The following is an 18,650-nucleotide window of genomic DNA, read 5'->3' as shown; positions in this document are numbered from 1 at the left end:
CTTTCCATTCAGGAGGAGTAGCAAACACAAGATGTTCAAGATGGCCACTTTGGTGGCCATACTGAACATCAGATTGTCACCATTTTCATTTAGGACTAATAAGACATCATAACAAGTTTTTTAGTAAAAGTCACAGGTTAATATGACCATTCATAGTAATGTTTTCAATATGACCACCGTGGATATCTGAGTATTACCATTTTCATTAAGAGCCAACTGGACCATGGGAGGAACATGTGCATTATGTTTCATGGCAATCCTCCAGGTAGTTTAAGAGGAGTAATGATAACAAACTTGTGTTAGTAGATGGACAATAGATTATGCCATAAGCTTTTCTGATCTCTAATGAGTAGAGATAAAAACACAGTTACTTGCATACAAATATCTATAATTATGAAAGCGAAATTCTGATCCTAATTACAAAACTGAACATATTTATTCAAGTACATTTTCTCTAACAATATTTCTATTTTTTCTTCAGTTATAAATTAAAAATTATTCTTTTTAATCCCTGAGGTGTATTATTTAGCCCATTTTCAAAACATATTCCACTCAAGTTTATGTACTGTGTTAAAATTTTTAAATACCTGGCTTTTGTAGTTTTTTGCAGGTGGAAAAACTCTGTACTGGTTATTCTCCTTATTTTAATATAGAGAAAGAAAGCAAGAGAACAGGTATTTTAGAAGGCCCTAAAAACTTTATATTGCACATGCTTTCTAACAGTGTCAATTTTCATTTATATGCACAAATCCAAGTGACAATACAACTCACTGGACATTTTGATCATATATTCCTACATTCCAAGTTTCATCAAAATCTGGTTAGAAATCTGCCCTCCGGACTGGTATCAATCACAGTCGATCTGATACAAGATCACCTATTTAACATGCATGGGTCTTAGTCATTATCAATTTCATCCAAGATCTTGAAGATACAAAGCCCACATTCCAAGTCTAATCAAAACTGGATCAGAAAATATTGCTTCCAGCAAGGTTACACAAGCTATCAATCTGATCAAATCTGGATCAGAAACATGGTTAGAAGAGCAATTTTAAGAATGCAAGATAACCTCATTATATTGTATCTCACCATGATTTTCAAATTTTTTTTCTCAACATCTTTAAGATATCAAGTAGATATTCTGATTCATAATCAGATTCAGTCACAAATACGGCTACAAAATTGCACGAGAACCTCGTTAATATCTTGCATAATCTATTAATTAATAAATTAATATTAATCCTGTCCAACATCTTGATGATATAAGCATACACTCCAAAGTTAGATAAAATCAGATCAGAAATATGGCTTTAGTCAATCATTTGCAAGATCACCTCATTAATATGCAAAAGATCTCACTCCTATTTAACACACTGACGATGCAAACTTATATTCCATATTTGAACAAAATCAGTTTTTAAAAATGGCACCAATGTGGTAGCAACCAAATTTTGTAGGACTGTTGAGGGACACTTGGCAATACCATAAGCCCACTGGGCCTAACTGTCAGTGAGCTAAAAATGGAGAAAACTCTAAAAATGCTGTACAAAGACTACATTTTACAAGACACAATGTCTAGTCATGATAGAAAAGCATACCATATTTTATAAAAATATCTCAATGGGTTCATGAAATATTAGGCTGTTGACGTTATGCGTTTAATGCCATGTTTCAGCTCATGATAGGCTATACGTGGCAGCCATTAAGAACTTGGAAAAACCCTAGCAAGAACCACCAACCCAAATGAAGCTACTAGCAAGCTTTCTCACATACCCAGGTTGGAGAAGCCTGAGACTTGAAACCATGTGGACAGAGGTGAGTAGTTGTGATCTGTAAAGGTGAGCGCTGTAGACCACCCAGGCATAAGAGATTAACCAAAAGAGTGTGACAGATGGACAGACATGAAATGAAGCCATACAGTTAATATGCATGTACAATTAGGAAATGAAAGCAACATTTTTTTTTATAAAAAGTAATTAAACTCAAGAAGAAGTAGTCCATACTGTTCTCTTTGGTCCTGTGACATAGGCATTAGGATCAAGTACTTTTCTCAGATCTGTCTCATTGTTGCCCTCATCATTTGTTATGCTCTCACTGGATTCCTCCTCCTCCACACCCTCATACATGATCTCATACAAATCTGAGACCAGACCTTCAGAGGACAGGGTCTGGATCCCAAAGCGATGATGAGAATGAACATCAACATTCTCTACAACTGTCTTCGCTAGATGAGGGCTGGCTGGTTGCTGATAGATCTTTCCATTCATGAATATCTAAAAACAAGGCAACAAAGACTTCAAATATAAATCCACTATCAAAGAGAATAATTCATACTACATGGATTATGTTTTATAAATGAGAGGCACAGTAGGGATTTACAAATCCACTTACCCGGAACCTGGGACAAGTTCAGATTTGGTTTGGGCAAGATCAAGTTTGCAAGGCAATTGCCTGCAGGCAAGTCCAAAAATTTGAGAGAGGGATACAAGATACAAGAATATTTTTTTAACGTTGGTGGTTTTGATAAAATACAGTGACTCAAAATGAGCTATGTTACTGACAAGGGGTCATGTTCAGTTCCCAATGCATTATGTTCTGCAAGTTTTCTACCCTGCAATCTTGCCATAACACATGTATCAACACCTTTATTTAGCATTTCTATGTGGGACATGATTCTTATGCATACCTCGCTGTGTCATTTCCCTCTTGTGGTAGATATCAAGGTCAGTCTCGCATTTTCTTGAACAGATGTGATAATGTGAATATTTACTATTTAAAACAAGTCTTGACAACTAAGGAATAAATATTTATATTTTAACTTATTGGTTACATGTTAATTGTAATATTTGTTTGTATCAGAGATTCACCAACTCTCTGGTCCCAAGCTGGCCTCTAACAGTTTGCTGGCTTTTCAAAGATTAATTTGAAGCATGTCAATTTATGGTGAATAGATGTAAAGTGCTAAAAATAAAACTCACAATATTTCTTTGAGGGATGAGTTTGGAAAAAAAAGGCACTTGTCTCCAATGAATAATTACAAGGCAGAGTTCAGTTAAAATGTGATTAATGAAGGAAAATGTAGCACCAACAAGCGGTATGTATGATATAACATATTATGTCTGGGGCAAGCTAAAATTTCCAAAGGGCAAGTTCAATTTTCTAGTCAGCTTGCCCTAGGCAAGCCAACTATTATAAAAATGTTAAATCCCTGCACTGGATTTAGCAGTCATAGGGTATCAGATTTATCATATACTAAGAAGGCCAGGGCCTACAATGTCAAGGCCATGATATAAAAAATGCTGTAAAATGTGTGACCTTGACCTCAGTGTCAAAAGATCAAGTAAGCATACTGAGAAAAAGAATTGCCTTAGCTTTGCTGATGATTCACACAAAGTATGAGGACAATCCAGGAAATATAAGCCAACAAAATAACTGCAACCAAAACCTAAACACACATTTTATGTGATTGTTACATTAACCATAAGGTCAAAAAAGGTTAGATATTCATCCCAAGTATGAAGAAAATTCAAGAGCTTTACAAGTAAATGAAAAAAAAATTAAGAAAAAATCCTAATTCAAATTTTCTGTCACCTTGACCCCACGGTCAAAGGGCACGCGTGCACGTCACAGAATAAATATTTAAGCATTATAAAAATTATCTAAAGTACAAAGAAAATCCAAGAAGAAGTTTAACTTAAAATTGAATGCAAATTTTGTCTGACGGTGACTTTGGTGTGAGTATGTGTGGTATAGAAAGAACTGCCTTAGCTACATAATGATTCATGCCAAGTATCATAAGAATGAAGGGGTTTAGAAAGTATAAGCAAGTTAAAAAGATTTAAGCAAAACATTCATGCCAATTTTCCATAACCATGATGTCAACCACATGATAAATGAGCTTGTGAACATGTAGTAGAATTAATTTAAATGAACTATGCAATGTATGAGGATAATTTTATCATGGGTTCTCGAAATATAAGCAAACAAAAAAACCTCGACCAAAATCCTAATGAAAATTTTCCCAAGGTAAAAGCAGCAGCAAGCACAAGCATATCATATAAAATGTCTTGGATTAATTATAATCATGGTGGAAATCTATCAAGAGGATTAGGATTAATGCAGATTAACTTTTTAAACCAACAACCTTCACAAACTGTTGATGATGATAACCATAATAAAAAAAGTGACTGTTATCACTTTTTACCGGCAAGAGCTCGACAATACTACTTCTAAAAAGTAAATTTGTAAATCTAATAAATATTGATCTTAATCACATTTACATACTAGCAAATATGACAAAGTCTCTAAGGGACCATGTATGAAGGCAAACATTATTCAGCAAGAGGCCAAAGTGTGCATGAGATTACTCACCTGATTACTTAACAGTTGACTATTTCATGAAGAAGGATTACACATATATTTAAGAAAACAACATATGTTGACAATCTCCCAACATTTTAATCATGCAAATTACAGTCAGCTGCAAATTCCAAACATTTCAGGTGTCATAAATAAGTTTTGATGTTGCCACATTCGTATTCTTAAATCTCATTCATAATTCATTCACAACAAAAATTCATCTGACATATCAATAATATAAGCCTATTTATCAATTTTGATCAAAATCAGACCTGGCTGGTGAATCAGATTTAGTTGTTGTTGTTGTTGTTGTGGGGTTTAACGCCATTTTTCAGCACACGATAGGCTATATATGGCGGCCAGTATTAATGGTGGAGGAAGAACCCGGGAAAACCCCGGAAAGAACCACCGACCCACGAGAAGCTACTGGCAAGCTTTCTCACATACCCACATTGGCTGAATCTTAGACTCGAACCAACGCAGACAGAGGTGAGATGGCAGTGATCCATAACGAAGAGTGCTTTAGACCACTCGGCCACTCGGGGCCCCTGAATCAGATTTAGTAATATTATTCATTTTTTCTGCAATCTATATCCCAAGTCTGATAAAAATGGTATCAGAAATATGGCTTCCTGAGAGTGGAAAGCCCAGCCATTCAGATACAAGATAATAAAAGTGGATCTCACTCATTATACAGCTGGAGCAAGATCTTCGTGATAGAGAATCTTACATCAAGTTCGATCAAAATCAAATCAGAATGTGACCTCTAAAATGATAAAAACAACTGTTGAACAACAGCAGACAATGTATGACAGACACAGGATTGTACCATATGCTTGCTTGGTCTTACAGCCAGGTGAGCTAAAAACGACAGAAAAATCAAAGAACGCAATTCAAAAGGCACAAGCAAACAGACCATACAATCTCTCTCTCTTTCTTTATATATATATATATATATATATATATATATATATATATATATATATATATAGAGAGAGAGAGAGAGAGAGAGAGAGAGAGAGAGAGAGAGAGAGAGAGAGATCATACAAGTTAGAGAATTTAAATTCATACTCTACTGAGATTTGAACCCAGGTCTGCAGGTACATGGCACTGAATCACCTTGCCTGATTTTATCAAGTATTCTCCTGTAAAATCTAGGGATAGCACTTTCTGTTTTGTTTGGTGTATATTTGTAATTCTCTCTCTCTCACCATATATATATTTATATATATATATATATATATATATATATATATATATATATATATATATATATATATATATATATATATATATATATATATATATATATATATATATATATCTATGAAAGATATTTTATCATCATACCCTGTAGCCTGTAACTTTTGCATTATTGCTACATCCCAGTTCATCTAGTATAGGTGGTCGCCATGACAACATGAGACTGCTATTGCTGATGATTTTCTCAACATGGAAGTTGTCTGGCATGGCAGGAGGCCCTGAAATTGATAAGATTCATATCTAGATCTGTAGCAGAGAGGAAACATAATGATAACACAATGTATATGTGGTGATGTGAAAAGCAATGTTTAAGATACTGTATCCATAATTATTGTAATAATTCATAACAATCGAATCCTTGGTAATCTTAGTTTCATAGATTTTCATTAGTATAAGAAACCTACCTTAGTTATTCAAACAGAAGCTCCAGTTCTAATAAATGCCTTTCCCCCTCTTTTGTTTCCATCATTAAGTTCTCACCTTATGTAGGCTTATCGATCCATGCTGTTTTGTATATCTATATTTTCTGTAACTTCTGGTATAAGATTTTATTTAATTTTCGTAATTTTTATTCAAGGTAGTAAACTGAATAGAATATTTTTTGTTATAAATTGTGTGTGTAATTTGGCTCTATTTGTTAAAAATGCAAATTATGTAGGATCTATAAACAGATGTTTACGTACATGTTGACAATTAGTACATGTCATAATAATCATAATAATAAGACTTAAAATGGCTCCTATGGTGTAGTTTCTCAGCAACTAATAGGGTATGGAAGTTTCGAGAAGAATTCTGTGGATTCCCATTGGTTGGGTCATGTGAAGATACTTAGTTCATTGTAAATCAATAGTGTATGCTGTCACATGGGGTCTATTGCAAAATATAGTTGCAATATAAGGTGTATATAAGGAAAAAATTATGCCTTCAGTTTCATTCAGAGTTTTGGAGTAACTTTTTGTGTTCCTGATGTAAGTCTGAAGATATGTTTTATTTTGTACTTAGACATTTTTCAAGAGGAAAAACATTTGTTTGGACTGTTCAGTGGTAATAGAAAGTGCTCTTTTATTTGGGCTATAATATTATTCTGGAACTGTTATAAATTATTTGAAATAATTCTGGACAATGCCGTCTTGAAGACATCACAGTTCTTGCAGAATCAGTACATTTCCATTTTGAACTTCATTAGGGACTTTTCATTTGTTTAAGACTTTAACTGTATCTGCTTGGATTGACTTCATAATACTGTAAGTTCCTCTCACGTCTCCATTTATTTTCATAATTAAATTGTTTGTTAAATTTTACAAACTTGTTGGTTCTGCTTTTTTCTGTTATTTAACCCTTTACCTCACGCAAGTGCCTTTGGACACCTCTACGACATTCGCATGGAAGTGCCTTTTGATGTCTCTACTCCATTCGCATGGAAGCACCTTTTGATGTCTGCTGTAAACATCAGCCATTTTAAGCTGGTTTTTGTAGTGCCACCTTCAGGGAAAAACCCCTATTAAATACTACATTCATTTCTGTGAATGACAATTACGTCAGATCACGTAGTCACTTTTTATGCTCTGGTCTATATCTGCTATTTAAAGCAACTGGTTCATAATCTCCACTCTCCAAAATGGAGGTCGCTGATTTAATTCAGTACTTATGAAGTTTTCACAATTAGAATCACAACTATGAAAGATTCAATAACTTAGGTAAAGGCTCTGATATTGATGTAGGCAGCAATTAGTTTTTATAAATTATCAAATTCAGATGACTTAGTGATGTAAACGTGGACAAAAAACTTGTAAATTTCGAGTATGAGAAATGGCAGCTACAGTTGGTCACGTGGTCTCATTGACTTGACGGTGAAAGCGTTCTCTCAAGATTTTAAAGAACATAAAAAATTCTTCCGTGAAAAATAATTACACAGCTATAACAATCGGACTTTACTCTTAAATTTTTCCACACATAATATATGTGTACCAAAACTGTAAAATGGTTAAATTTGCTGTTAAACATAACATACACTACATTGCATAACAGTTAACAGGCAGGCCTATGCATATGGAGTCGAATAGGTAACAGGTGTTCTATTTAAAGCGCGCTGCACTGGGTAACTATGCTCTATGAGGTAAAGGATTAAGTTTGCAACCATTGAGTCGTAACAGTGTAGATCCAATATGGTTTGTACAAATAATTAAAACAGTACATGGGTAAGCCAACAATTGTTAGAAATATCAATGCAACTGAATTTACAAATATTTTCAGTCAAACAATGCTGTACAGTATTCAATGCCCCCCCCCCCCCCTTTGAAATTGCACCACCCCTGGGGTGTCTACTCGAATAACTATGTTTAACTGATTGTTAAGATGGTTACATCTTTGACTGTAAGACTCTAAGGTTGCCTGGCTATTTTGGATATTTAAGACACAAGATGGATACAGGAATGTACAGTCTTAGGGATGAAGAGAAATAAATATTTGATGGACAACTTCACATAAGATGATTTAATTCTTGATTGTGTATGCAATGAACTGTCCCAATTACTTCTGCAATTGACCCATTCATAAATAATCAATGGATTCATGACCCTAATAATGTTGCAATTTATGCAAGAACTCTTTACTTCACAATGACACGTTAAAAATAACTGACATGTTAGTTACAGAAATCTGTACTTAACTACAAAAGATGTGTTGACAAAGCTGACATAACTGACAGGAACCTGTACTATGACTGATGTGTTGAAAATAGCTGACATTACATAAATCTGTACTTCTCTATGACAGATGTGTTGATAATAGCTGACATATTAGTTACATGAACATCAGAATAGAGATAGACGACGAAAAATTTACTTGGATTTGTCATTATCTCTGAGAGCTAAAAACTGGATTTCACAAGTATCTACACAGTTACAAATATAACAAACAATTATTACAATATTAGATAGTCATGAAAGTATCAAAGCTCCACTTTAAAATTGGTTGGTATTATAATCCACTGCCTCCTCAAATCTCCACATTAATGGTTGTTTTATAATGACCCACTGCCTACAGATAATGAAGTATCAAAGATCCATATTAAAGTTGCTGAGGATAATGACCCACAGCCTACAGATAATGAAGTATCAAAGATCCACATTAAAGGTGGTGAGCATAATGATGCACTGCCTACAGATAATGAAGTATCAAAGATCCACATTAAAGTTGCTGAGGATAATGACCCACTGCCTACAGATAATGAAGTATCAAAGATCCACATCAACATTGCTGAGGATAATGACCCACTGCCTACAGATAATGAAGTATCAAAGATCCACATTAACATTGCTGAGGATAATGACCCACAGCCTACAGATAATGAAGTATCAAAGATCCACATTAACATTGCTGAGGATAATGACCCACTGCCTACAGATAATAAAGTATCAAAGATCCACATTAACATTGCTGAGGATACTGACCCACTGCCTACAGATAATGAAGTATCAAAGATCCACATTAAAGTTGCTGAGGATAATGACCCACAGCCTACAGATAATGAAGAATCAAAGATCCACATTAACATTGCTGAGGATAATTACCCACAGCCTACAGATAATGAAGTATCAAAGATCCACATTAACATTGCTGAGGATAATGACCCACTGCCTACAGATAATGAAGTATCAAAGATCCACATTAAAGTTGCTGAGGATAATGACCCACAGCCTACAGATGATGAAGTATCAAAGATCCACATTAAAGGTGGTGAGCATAATGGCCCACTGCCTACATATAATGAAGTATCAAAGATCCACATTAAAGTTGCTGAGGATAATGACCCACTGCCTACAGATAATGAAGCATCAAAGATCCACATTAAAGTTGCTGAGCATAATGATCCACTGCCTACAGATAATGAAGTATCATAAATTCACATTAAAGGTGGTGGGTGTACTGTCCCACTACCTTCTGATTATGAGGTATCAAAGATCCACATTAAAGGTGGTGCATGTATCGGCCACTGCCAGCTGATTATGAGAACATTATAATTGTTTCAAATTTCAACAGTCATATAGAAGGTAAGATGCAACAGAGGATTGTATACATTATCGAAAACTGTGCCCGAGTTGTATTATTTTCTACAGTTCCACTTTTTACTGACCTTGAGAAAGGGATTATGGTGCCTATTGCACAAAGAACCAAAATGTTTTGACCTAATTCCTAGTATACACGTAGCCTTGAGCTAGTACTGTATGGAAATGGTTGTTGTTGTAATGGGGTTTAATGCCATTTGTCAGCACAAGATAGGCTATATATGGCGGCCAGTATTAATGGTGGAGGAAGAACCTGGGAAATCCCTGGAAAGAACCACCGACCCACGAGAAGCTACCGGCAAGCTTTCTCACCTACCCACATCAGCCGAGCCTAAGACTTGAACCCATGCAGACAGAGGTGAGATGGCAGTTATCCGTAATGGTGAGCGCTTTAGACCACTCGGCCACTCGAGGCGCCTGTATGGAAATGGAAATTAGCCATAAAAAAATTAAGAAATTAAAATAATGTGGCAACATACCTATGGCATTCCCAAAAATATAGAGTAATGTTTCTCTATAAATTTGCATTTAATGAAAATAAACCTAAATATTGCTTCTAAATCTCTCAAATATGGGACTAAATACCTTGCAGAATTTGCCGTTTAGTTGGTCTTGATGTTCCTCCCATTGACAGCTCTCTTGATCTCACAGGACTCTGAGGTGGCACCATTTCACTTGAGTGATGACCATTCATTAATGGTGACTGTGGCTGTGGGGACGATATGCCTGCAACAAGCACAGCATGGTGATTTATCAAAACTGAACACTCCCTCATTATAAAGCTGTCGGGGGGAGGGGGTCATAAGTATGATGTGTTATTGTGCAACTGCCCAATAATGAACTACAAGATACATAAAATTTCAATTACATACCATCTTTACTCGCTTATAATTCAAATCCAACTGCAAACAACACAGACCATGATCTTCCGTTGCAAAATGTAATAGCAGATCAAGTTCTGTGTTGTTTGCACCCCAGATTATGGGAATGCACCTGGTTGGATTGTTTTTTTATAAAGTATGGGCCAAATGGTGAAAAGTTCAGTGAAACGTAATAACAAAAATAGGCTAAAACTCAAAATGACTATGATGGAAAACAATAAAAAAGAAGATGGGAGATCAATGATTCTTGGCTGCAGGAGTCTCCTTGGCTTGAGGCCACCTTAAGTCCAATAAAATTTGAACAATCATATCTTGTAATATATGTAAGAGATATCCTTTATCTGCAGACAAAACCAGTGGATTGTTTGCAGGAAAGGTTATCACAAGAAATGACGCTGCTAACATAACAAAAATAGTGAAATACACAATACATGTCAGTTAAAATTTGATAATGAAAAGGTCAGATCTGAAATAAAGAATTTGCAGGTTAAGACAGTGATTAATAAATACAATGTGAGCCAAACCAAGTGTTACAAGAAGCTGTTTAACACAGCATATGCCAAAGCAATGCTGAAGAAAACTTGTTCCGACCATGAATTTCTTTGTGAGATTCAAATAAAAAATGGAGTTGAATGTGGAGCTGATTACATCAACAGAACTGAATGCATAGATATCATCATCTGACAGCAAACTGAAAAATGTCGAACATAAAATATCGAGAGTTCAGTTCATATGCAGTTTTAGACCAAGGATGCATTCTTGTTACATTTGACAATGACCATAAAAGTCCAAAAATAACAAAAGTTTAAATATCCAGTAAATTTTGCATGTGACAGATACATATTGCATGTGACAGATACATATTGCATGTGACAGATACATATTGCATGTGACAGATACATATTGCATGTAACACATACATATTACATGCACTGAAATGATGCAGCTGAATAAAAGAAACCATTTTAACAGCCATGTCTTCCACTATTCTTTTTAACTTTGAAAATATCGAGAAGTGGGTTTTTTATATGGACAAGTGAACTTTTTAATTTACTTGTCTACGGATAACTTGGTTTTAAAAAAATGTCTGCATGCCTGTATAAATGCATATTGATGTTTCTATCAGTCAAGAGGCAAATCAAATGAAATAACTTAACCATATGAAGTCAGTTAGAAGGTATTCATGCCCATACCATTTTATATGTGGGACCATGGTACACTAAGCAACAGTGTTATATGCAGGACAGTGGTATAGCAAGTGAAAGTGTTATATGTGTAATAGTAGTATACCAAGTGACAGTGTTATATGTGTGATAGTGGCATACTAAGTGACAGTGTTACATGTGGAACAGTGGTATACCAAATGACAGTGTTATATGTGTGACAGTGGTATACTAAGTAACAGTGTTAAATGTGTGATAGTGATATACTAAGTGACAGTGTTATATGTGTCATAGTGGTGTGCTAAGACTCAATGCTCATCTAAAAAGCGGTTACATTTTAATTTCTTTGGAAAATATTTAATTTATCAAACATTCAAAACATTTCATTTATCAAACAATGTCAGTAATGATCTATTTCATGATAATGACAAGTTCTAAGTGATAAAAAATTATTCAACTGAAGAAGTCTATACCTTCAAAATAATACAGCATAACATCAAGTTGCCTGTTTAATTTATTGTATATGGACATATGGAAGAAACAGTGAATGATTTACAAATGGACTTGTACAACTGTGAACTTCTGTTGATGTTAGGATGTACATAGGCATGCAATAACTTACTGTGCCCATAAGCTCTGTGTACTTGTTGTAGTTGACTGTACATCTGTGCAATTTTCTCAGGACTAGTATCCAGGAACTGAGGAACTGACTGTAAACATAAATTACATCTATCCAAATTATTCAGTTAATAATTTAATTCATAATTCATAATAATTAATAATTAGTAATTAAATCTAGTCATCTATCTTCATGCTTTCATCCTGATGTGAACTAACTCTCCCTGTATGTGTGTGATTTAGATTTTTAGATTTAACACTTTTTCGGTCATATCACTAAGATGTCTGCAGTGTGGCAGTTTTATAGTGATGTCTAGCACTGGGGCATCATGCTGCAGACATGTGGCATCATGTCCCACACTGTCATATTATACTAACACCACATTGACCAGTCCTAACACTAACCTCATAATGCTGAGCTCCAAGTGAGGCAGCAGCTAGTACCGTTTTTACAAGTCTTTGAAAACTGCAACCTCCCACATCCAAAGCTGACACTCCCACCACTTAGGCCACTGGAGCAGTCTATTCAGTTCATTATCAATCAGTAAGTACATCTGAGGTCAAGGAACTATACTTAATGTGCAGAAACCATTAGTTTCTTATCAGACTTGCCATGGCAGTGGCATCTGACCCCTTGACCAATAATCTATAGGTTTCTTTATCATCCTAAGTGCATGCCATCCATTAAGGTTAATCAAGGATCTTACTCTAAAAGAAAAGACAACTTTCAAATATTGATACATCTTTGAGCCAAAATAACTAACATTTGATTCTTTGACCTCAAAGTCAATTAGCTTCTTTATTCCTTAAGAACAAACTCTCCACAAACTTTTGGGCAGGTATGTGGTCTCAAACTAAATATATTATGGAGAAACAGTTTTTTGTCTTTCATTCCCAGTGACCATGACCTTTGACCCATTTACCCTCCCCCCAAACCAACAGACTTCTTTCTTACCCAACATGTCATCCACAAACTTTGCTGACAGATAATGGTAGATAACTGAAAAGTTTGTCAAGGTATCTTACATGGAAATAATGTTACATGTATTATGCAGAGACCACTTTTATTATTTCAGTTCTTGACTATAACCTTGACTCTGACCTTTGACCCTGAAATCAACAGTGTTTCCATCATTGTGCAAAAAACATTGCTTCCTTTCAGTCACAATAACTTTGACCTTAATTTGACTTGGAAATCAATAGGGTTCTTCCTTATCAAAAGTACAAAGTTTAGTTATTGTAGGTGGTGGAAAACTAGAATTATATTGTGCAGAAATTAAATTGATAAAAGATGAACTGACATTAGCATAAAATAATGACTACAATTTGTGTAGGGTCAATTTAAACTTAAGTTATATTACAAAGTCATTGGGTATAATGTACACAAAACTTGAATTGAGTGTATAAAAATAATAAAGAATGATGAAGTCTCTAACATTGCTGGAAAAGTGTCTGTTATGCTTTAATCTCCTCTAATATGGGGTGGTCAATAACAATATGTAACAATAAATAATATTGTCCTTATCGTCAGCTACATCCCACAGAAAGCTTTTCTTTGCATTCTCCATAATAAACATTCATTTGTTTCATGACTTATGTAGCCTAATTCTTTGACCCCTGAAACCTTACTTTGTGACTTTTCACCCCCACCCCCAGATCACTAGTTATTGTCCAGATACTCACATAATTCTCTAAGTAAATTTTACAACTTGTTTTGGTAATGAAAATTACTGACTTCCAGGCACTGCAACCATTACATCATTATAAACATTTTCAATAACTAAAACAACAATAATTTACCATTATTCAACTTTAATATTTAACAAAGAAATTTGAAAATTGTATTGGTGATGGTATCCTATGGGTTTTTTTTCTTCCTTTTTTATTTCCATTTTTATATGCATGTATTAGGATTTAAAAGCATGTCAGCACGATAGTGTCTATATGGTTCAATTAAAAGTTGTTTGAAAAATGTAAATATAAAGAATTGCAAGAGAACCTTATGAAGATAATCACTTCAAAACAGATGTAAAAATGAAGAACAGTAGAGCTTCAATTATCCATCAAGGTGCGGGACAGAGACCATCATGGATATGAGGATAGATGGATAATAGAATATGTACATTAAAAGTATTATACAATACACCGGGTCATCAACAAATATTTTTATCAACACATGTACCTGTACCTGTTTTTTTTATATTTTGACGTACAATGCGCTGACAGTTAACAGAGACTGACTGTTAATCAGGTGCCGGATAATCAAAGTTCTACTGTACTACAAAGGATAAAAAGTATAGATAATAAAATCCTGTGAAAGAATGATGCAACCGTATTGCTGTATAATGGTAACTTCTGGTTTTGCTCTAATTTACTCTTGTCTGTTTATGGATCATTGCGTTAAAATTATCAAAAGTCACCAACAATTACATTTTCTAACTTGAAAATTTAAATACCTAAATAGTTAAAATGTGGTGATCGTATTTAAAAAAAAATAGTGTTTGATTTAATTACTTGCATTTTGTAACCTTGTTTGCATTATGGCATCTCTGCATGTACATTGAAGATTTTAACTTGCACTGACAAGTACAAAGCTTGGTTTCAGATCATATAATAATAATAATAATAATAATAATAATAATAATAATAATAATGAGGACTTTGTATAGTGCCTAATCTTTAGAAGCTCTAAGCACTTTATAACATTAGACAACACCTATAAGATAAAAAACATATATAATGATATGATTACAAAAACAAACACCATGAAATTAGAAAACATAAAAAACATGCTGAGAATATTTAAGGTATGAAACATTATTAGGTCTTTAAGTTTGTTCTTGCAGTCGAAATAAGTGAGTTTTGAGAGCTCTCTTGAATGGAATCACTGTGTCTTTGTGTCTAAGTTTAGTGGGCAATTCATTCCACATTGCTGGGCCCTGGAATGCAAAAGAACGCTGTCCATATGACTTTGTTTTCATAGTGGGAATAATGAGTATATGATTGTCAGAAGAGGAGCGTAAGTATCTTGCTGGTGTGTACACATGGGTGAGGTTGGATAGGTATGTTGGAATGGAATCCGTCAGTGAAACATAGCGCAGAGAACAAATTTTGTGTTTGATTCTGGATCAAATGGATAGCCAGTGTAGGGTACAGAGCAACGGGGAGGTGTGCTCTGATCGTGGTACTCTAAGTATGACCGAGCAGCTGTGTTTTGAACTTTTTGAAGTTTCTGGAGTAGATATTGAGATGAACCAGACAGAATTGAGTTACAATAGTCCAGTCTTGAAAGTACTAATGAACACACAAGTGTTTTAGTGGCATCAACTGAAAGATATTTGCGAATGGAGCTGATGCGTCTCAGCTCAAGATATGCAGCCTTGCATATGTTCATGACATGTTGGTGCAATGTGAAAGTACTGTCTAGAGTAACACCTAGGTTTCGTACTGATTGTGTGAACTTAATGTAAGTGTTGCTGATATTTATTGTTTGAGGTAAAGGATGTGAATGAGAAAGTCTTTGTGCTGTGATCAGAATGACCTCAGTTTTATCATCATTCATCTGCAGCTTGTTACATGTCATCCATGATTTCACATCAGAAATGCACCTCTCTACACCTTGGATGGTAGAATCAACTTCAGTTGGGTGGCTAGATTTGTATATTTGGGTGTCATCAGTGTACAATTGGTGAGACAATGGATGATGATCTATGACACTTGAGAGCGGCTGAGTGTATAGAATGAAGAGAACAGGTCCAAGAACAGACCCCTGTGGAACATCACAACATAGATTAACTGGGCTGGAGTGTATTCCATTTGTATACACAATATGTGTCCTGTTGACCAAGTAGGACTTGAACTGCAGTAAGGCTGTATCATGAATGCCAAATACATGCTGGAGACGGTGAATATATACAGCCGCACTAAACTTTAGTAATGTCTCAAACATACGATAAAGATGTTTCTGAGAATTTGCTGTGAAATAACTGCAAGAATAACACAGTGGTAGTTTGCCTTGATGTAAGTTACCCTTTAAATAAGTACATATTTATTCAGTTACAATAATCATGCTAACTTTATGTAGGAAAAGGCCATAAAAGGAATAACATTGAAGAACAAAGGGGTACTGGCATGGCCTTCTGACAAAACACCCTCTTCATACATGCCACTCCACCCCCCCACCCCCACCCCCGGGGTATAAGTATAATTATTTCTATTATAGGCCCAAAAAGTTAACTTGGGAATAAAAATTGTCATCTATATACAGTAGAACCTTTCTTGAAAGACCACCCCTTCTGCTAAAATATGATTTGAAAGAATGAGATTTGGTAAAAAAGGATGGATAAAGCAAAGTCTGCATCTAATATTTAATATTTTTACAAAAAAACAAAGATATATGCGAGGCTGATCACTAGAAAAACAGGTCTCCCCATGAAATCTAAGCCACTTATAAATTATGAAGTCTTCATTTACCATTATTTTATTTCTTGTAAGAGAAATCAATCAGAAAATATGCCCATGCAAAATAAAAAATATAAAAATGCTAATAGTAGTTTATTATAGTTTACTGATGCGTTAATTGAACAAGAGATGGTCACTGCAGTGACATATTACAATCTGGCCAATCTATCTCAATATTTTTGTGTCTTGGGCACCAAAAATGGTTTATTACATTTTTACATACATATTAAGTCTTGGGACATAAAAAATAAAAATAATTTTTTTCCTATCCCAAGATTTAAAACCTGTATGGTAGTTAGAATTAAAGTTATTTATGAGTGACTAGAAATAACATTCCTACCTGTGGTCTGTTTCTAAATGATGGCTGATTGACAGGCTGTAGGTAATTTGCAGGGACCAATCCTATATGTCCATTGTGCTCAGCTTCGTAATAGCCATACTGATCCAAAGGACCTGCAAGTTGATGTTGAAATAGAAATGTGTAGTCAGTTTGGGAAGAGTAAGAATTTAACAAAGGAACTCTTAGCAAGGATTAATACCTGATCTTGTTTTATATTATTCTCAGGAAAAACAGAACAGCTTTTTTCTTCAATTGGAACATTTTATGAATCCATTACATGGATATCTCTAGGCAGGTAATGAAGCCCCAATTAAGATTTTAGTTAATAACTATTAATTGAAATACAACTTTATATTCATCTGGCACTAAACCTGTTTAAAGTTTCAAGAACAGAAATCAGCAATAAATTGTCACAGAAATCAATTTACAGGAAAACAATTGCAAATACAGTCAAACATTCATTTTAGGGGTTAGCTCAGATTTTTTTGATGCTAACACATGTAGCATCATTTTAATAAAGTTTTGTTTGTCTCTGACATGAAAGGTAAATGAATTCGATATCAGGTCCAAAATAGTGAAATCCATTGGCATAAAACTTTCAAACATGATTCATATCCACAATACTAAGTGAATAGATGGCATGTATCCAAATGTTTTTAGTGATACTGTGTTGTCTGCTTAATACAGTCTGACCCCATTATAACATGCTCCGTTATAACACAAATTTGGATATAACATGATCATGGCATGGCTCCTGAAATTTCGTGTATCTGTCCTATTCTCGAATATGAAAAATATTTTTTCTTCTTAAAGGTAAAAAAAATATGTAAAAAGTTTATTATCATTTTGGGGAAGAGATTCCATAGGTTAAAAAGAATGTATAAAGTTTATTTTCATTTTGGGGAAGAGATTGCATAGGAATTCTAATATAAGACAATTATGCCATGGATCTTGAAAATTTCTTTATCATGTATTTTTCTTGTACACAAAATATTTTTTTCTCAAAAGTATGAAAAATGACATGTAAAAAGTTTATTCAGGGATCACGCTGGTCTTAGCCACATTGCAAATCGTGACTTATTTCCTTATTGTTGGCAAAATATACCAATGAGCCTTTATGTTTTTTGTGACAACATTGTTGGCTGTTTAAACTTGTATATACAATCCTGGGTTTGAAGTGGAGAAGTTCACAAGGCATCATGAAAGGAAGCCACCAACTTGGATATAAAATGCACTAGAATCCATCTATTGTTACATAAACAAATCCTTTGCTCATATTGATCAATAATCTTAACAGTGCATTGTTATATCATAATCCACTTATGTTAACAAATGGCCTGACTACTGTATGCTGTAATACGCTCAAATAGTCATGCTAACGGACTAACTACAATTGATGAACCATTGAACTCAAGGACAGGAATGGCTGCAATCGACCAAACAAATGCTAATTCTTTTTTTCTTTAATGAACCCAGAAAAAAAGTTTTCCTGAAACTT

The 18,650-nt window shown here is 34.5% G+C and overlaps 1 protein-coding gene across 2 annotated transcripts in view; it reads right to left on the bottom strand.

Annotated features, from left to right (window-relative positions):
* Positions 1-18,650, bottom strand: part of LOC149795109 (uncharacterized) — a 281,949-nt gene that overhangs the window by 10,200 nt on the left and 253,099 nt on the right. For both annotated transcript variants that reach the window (XM_089964814.1, XM_089964815.1), the window contains exons 33-37: positions 17,153-17,265; positions 12,356-12,443; positions 10,275-10,415; positions 5,710-5,840; positions 2,004-2,273 (exon numbers count right to left, since the gene is read on the bottom strand). In XM_089964814.1, the coding sequence (XP_089820940.1) occupies positions 2,004-2,273; positions 5,710-5,840; positions 10,275-10,415; positions 12,356-12,443; positions 17,153-17,265 (743 nt within the window). The remainder of the gene's footprint in view (positions 1-2,003; positions 2,274-5,709; positions 5,841-10,274; positions 10,416-12,355; positions 12,444-17,152; positions 17,266-18,650) is intronic.

Source organism: Sinohyriopsis cumingii, chromosome 7 (genome assembly GCF_028554795.1).
Source record: "Sinohyriopsis cumingii isolate HCF-2022 chromosome 7, ASM2855479v2, whole genome shotgun sequence".
Classification (NCBI taxonomy): Eukaryota; Metazoa; Mollusca; class Bivalvia; order Unionida; family Unionidae; genus Sinohyriopsis; species Sinohyriopsis cumingii.
This window is presented reverse-complemented; position numbering and strand designations above follow the sequence as displayed.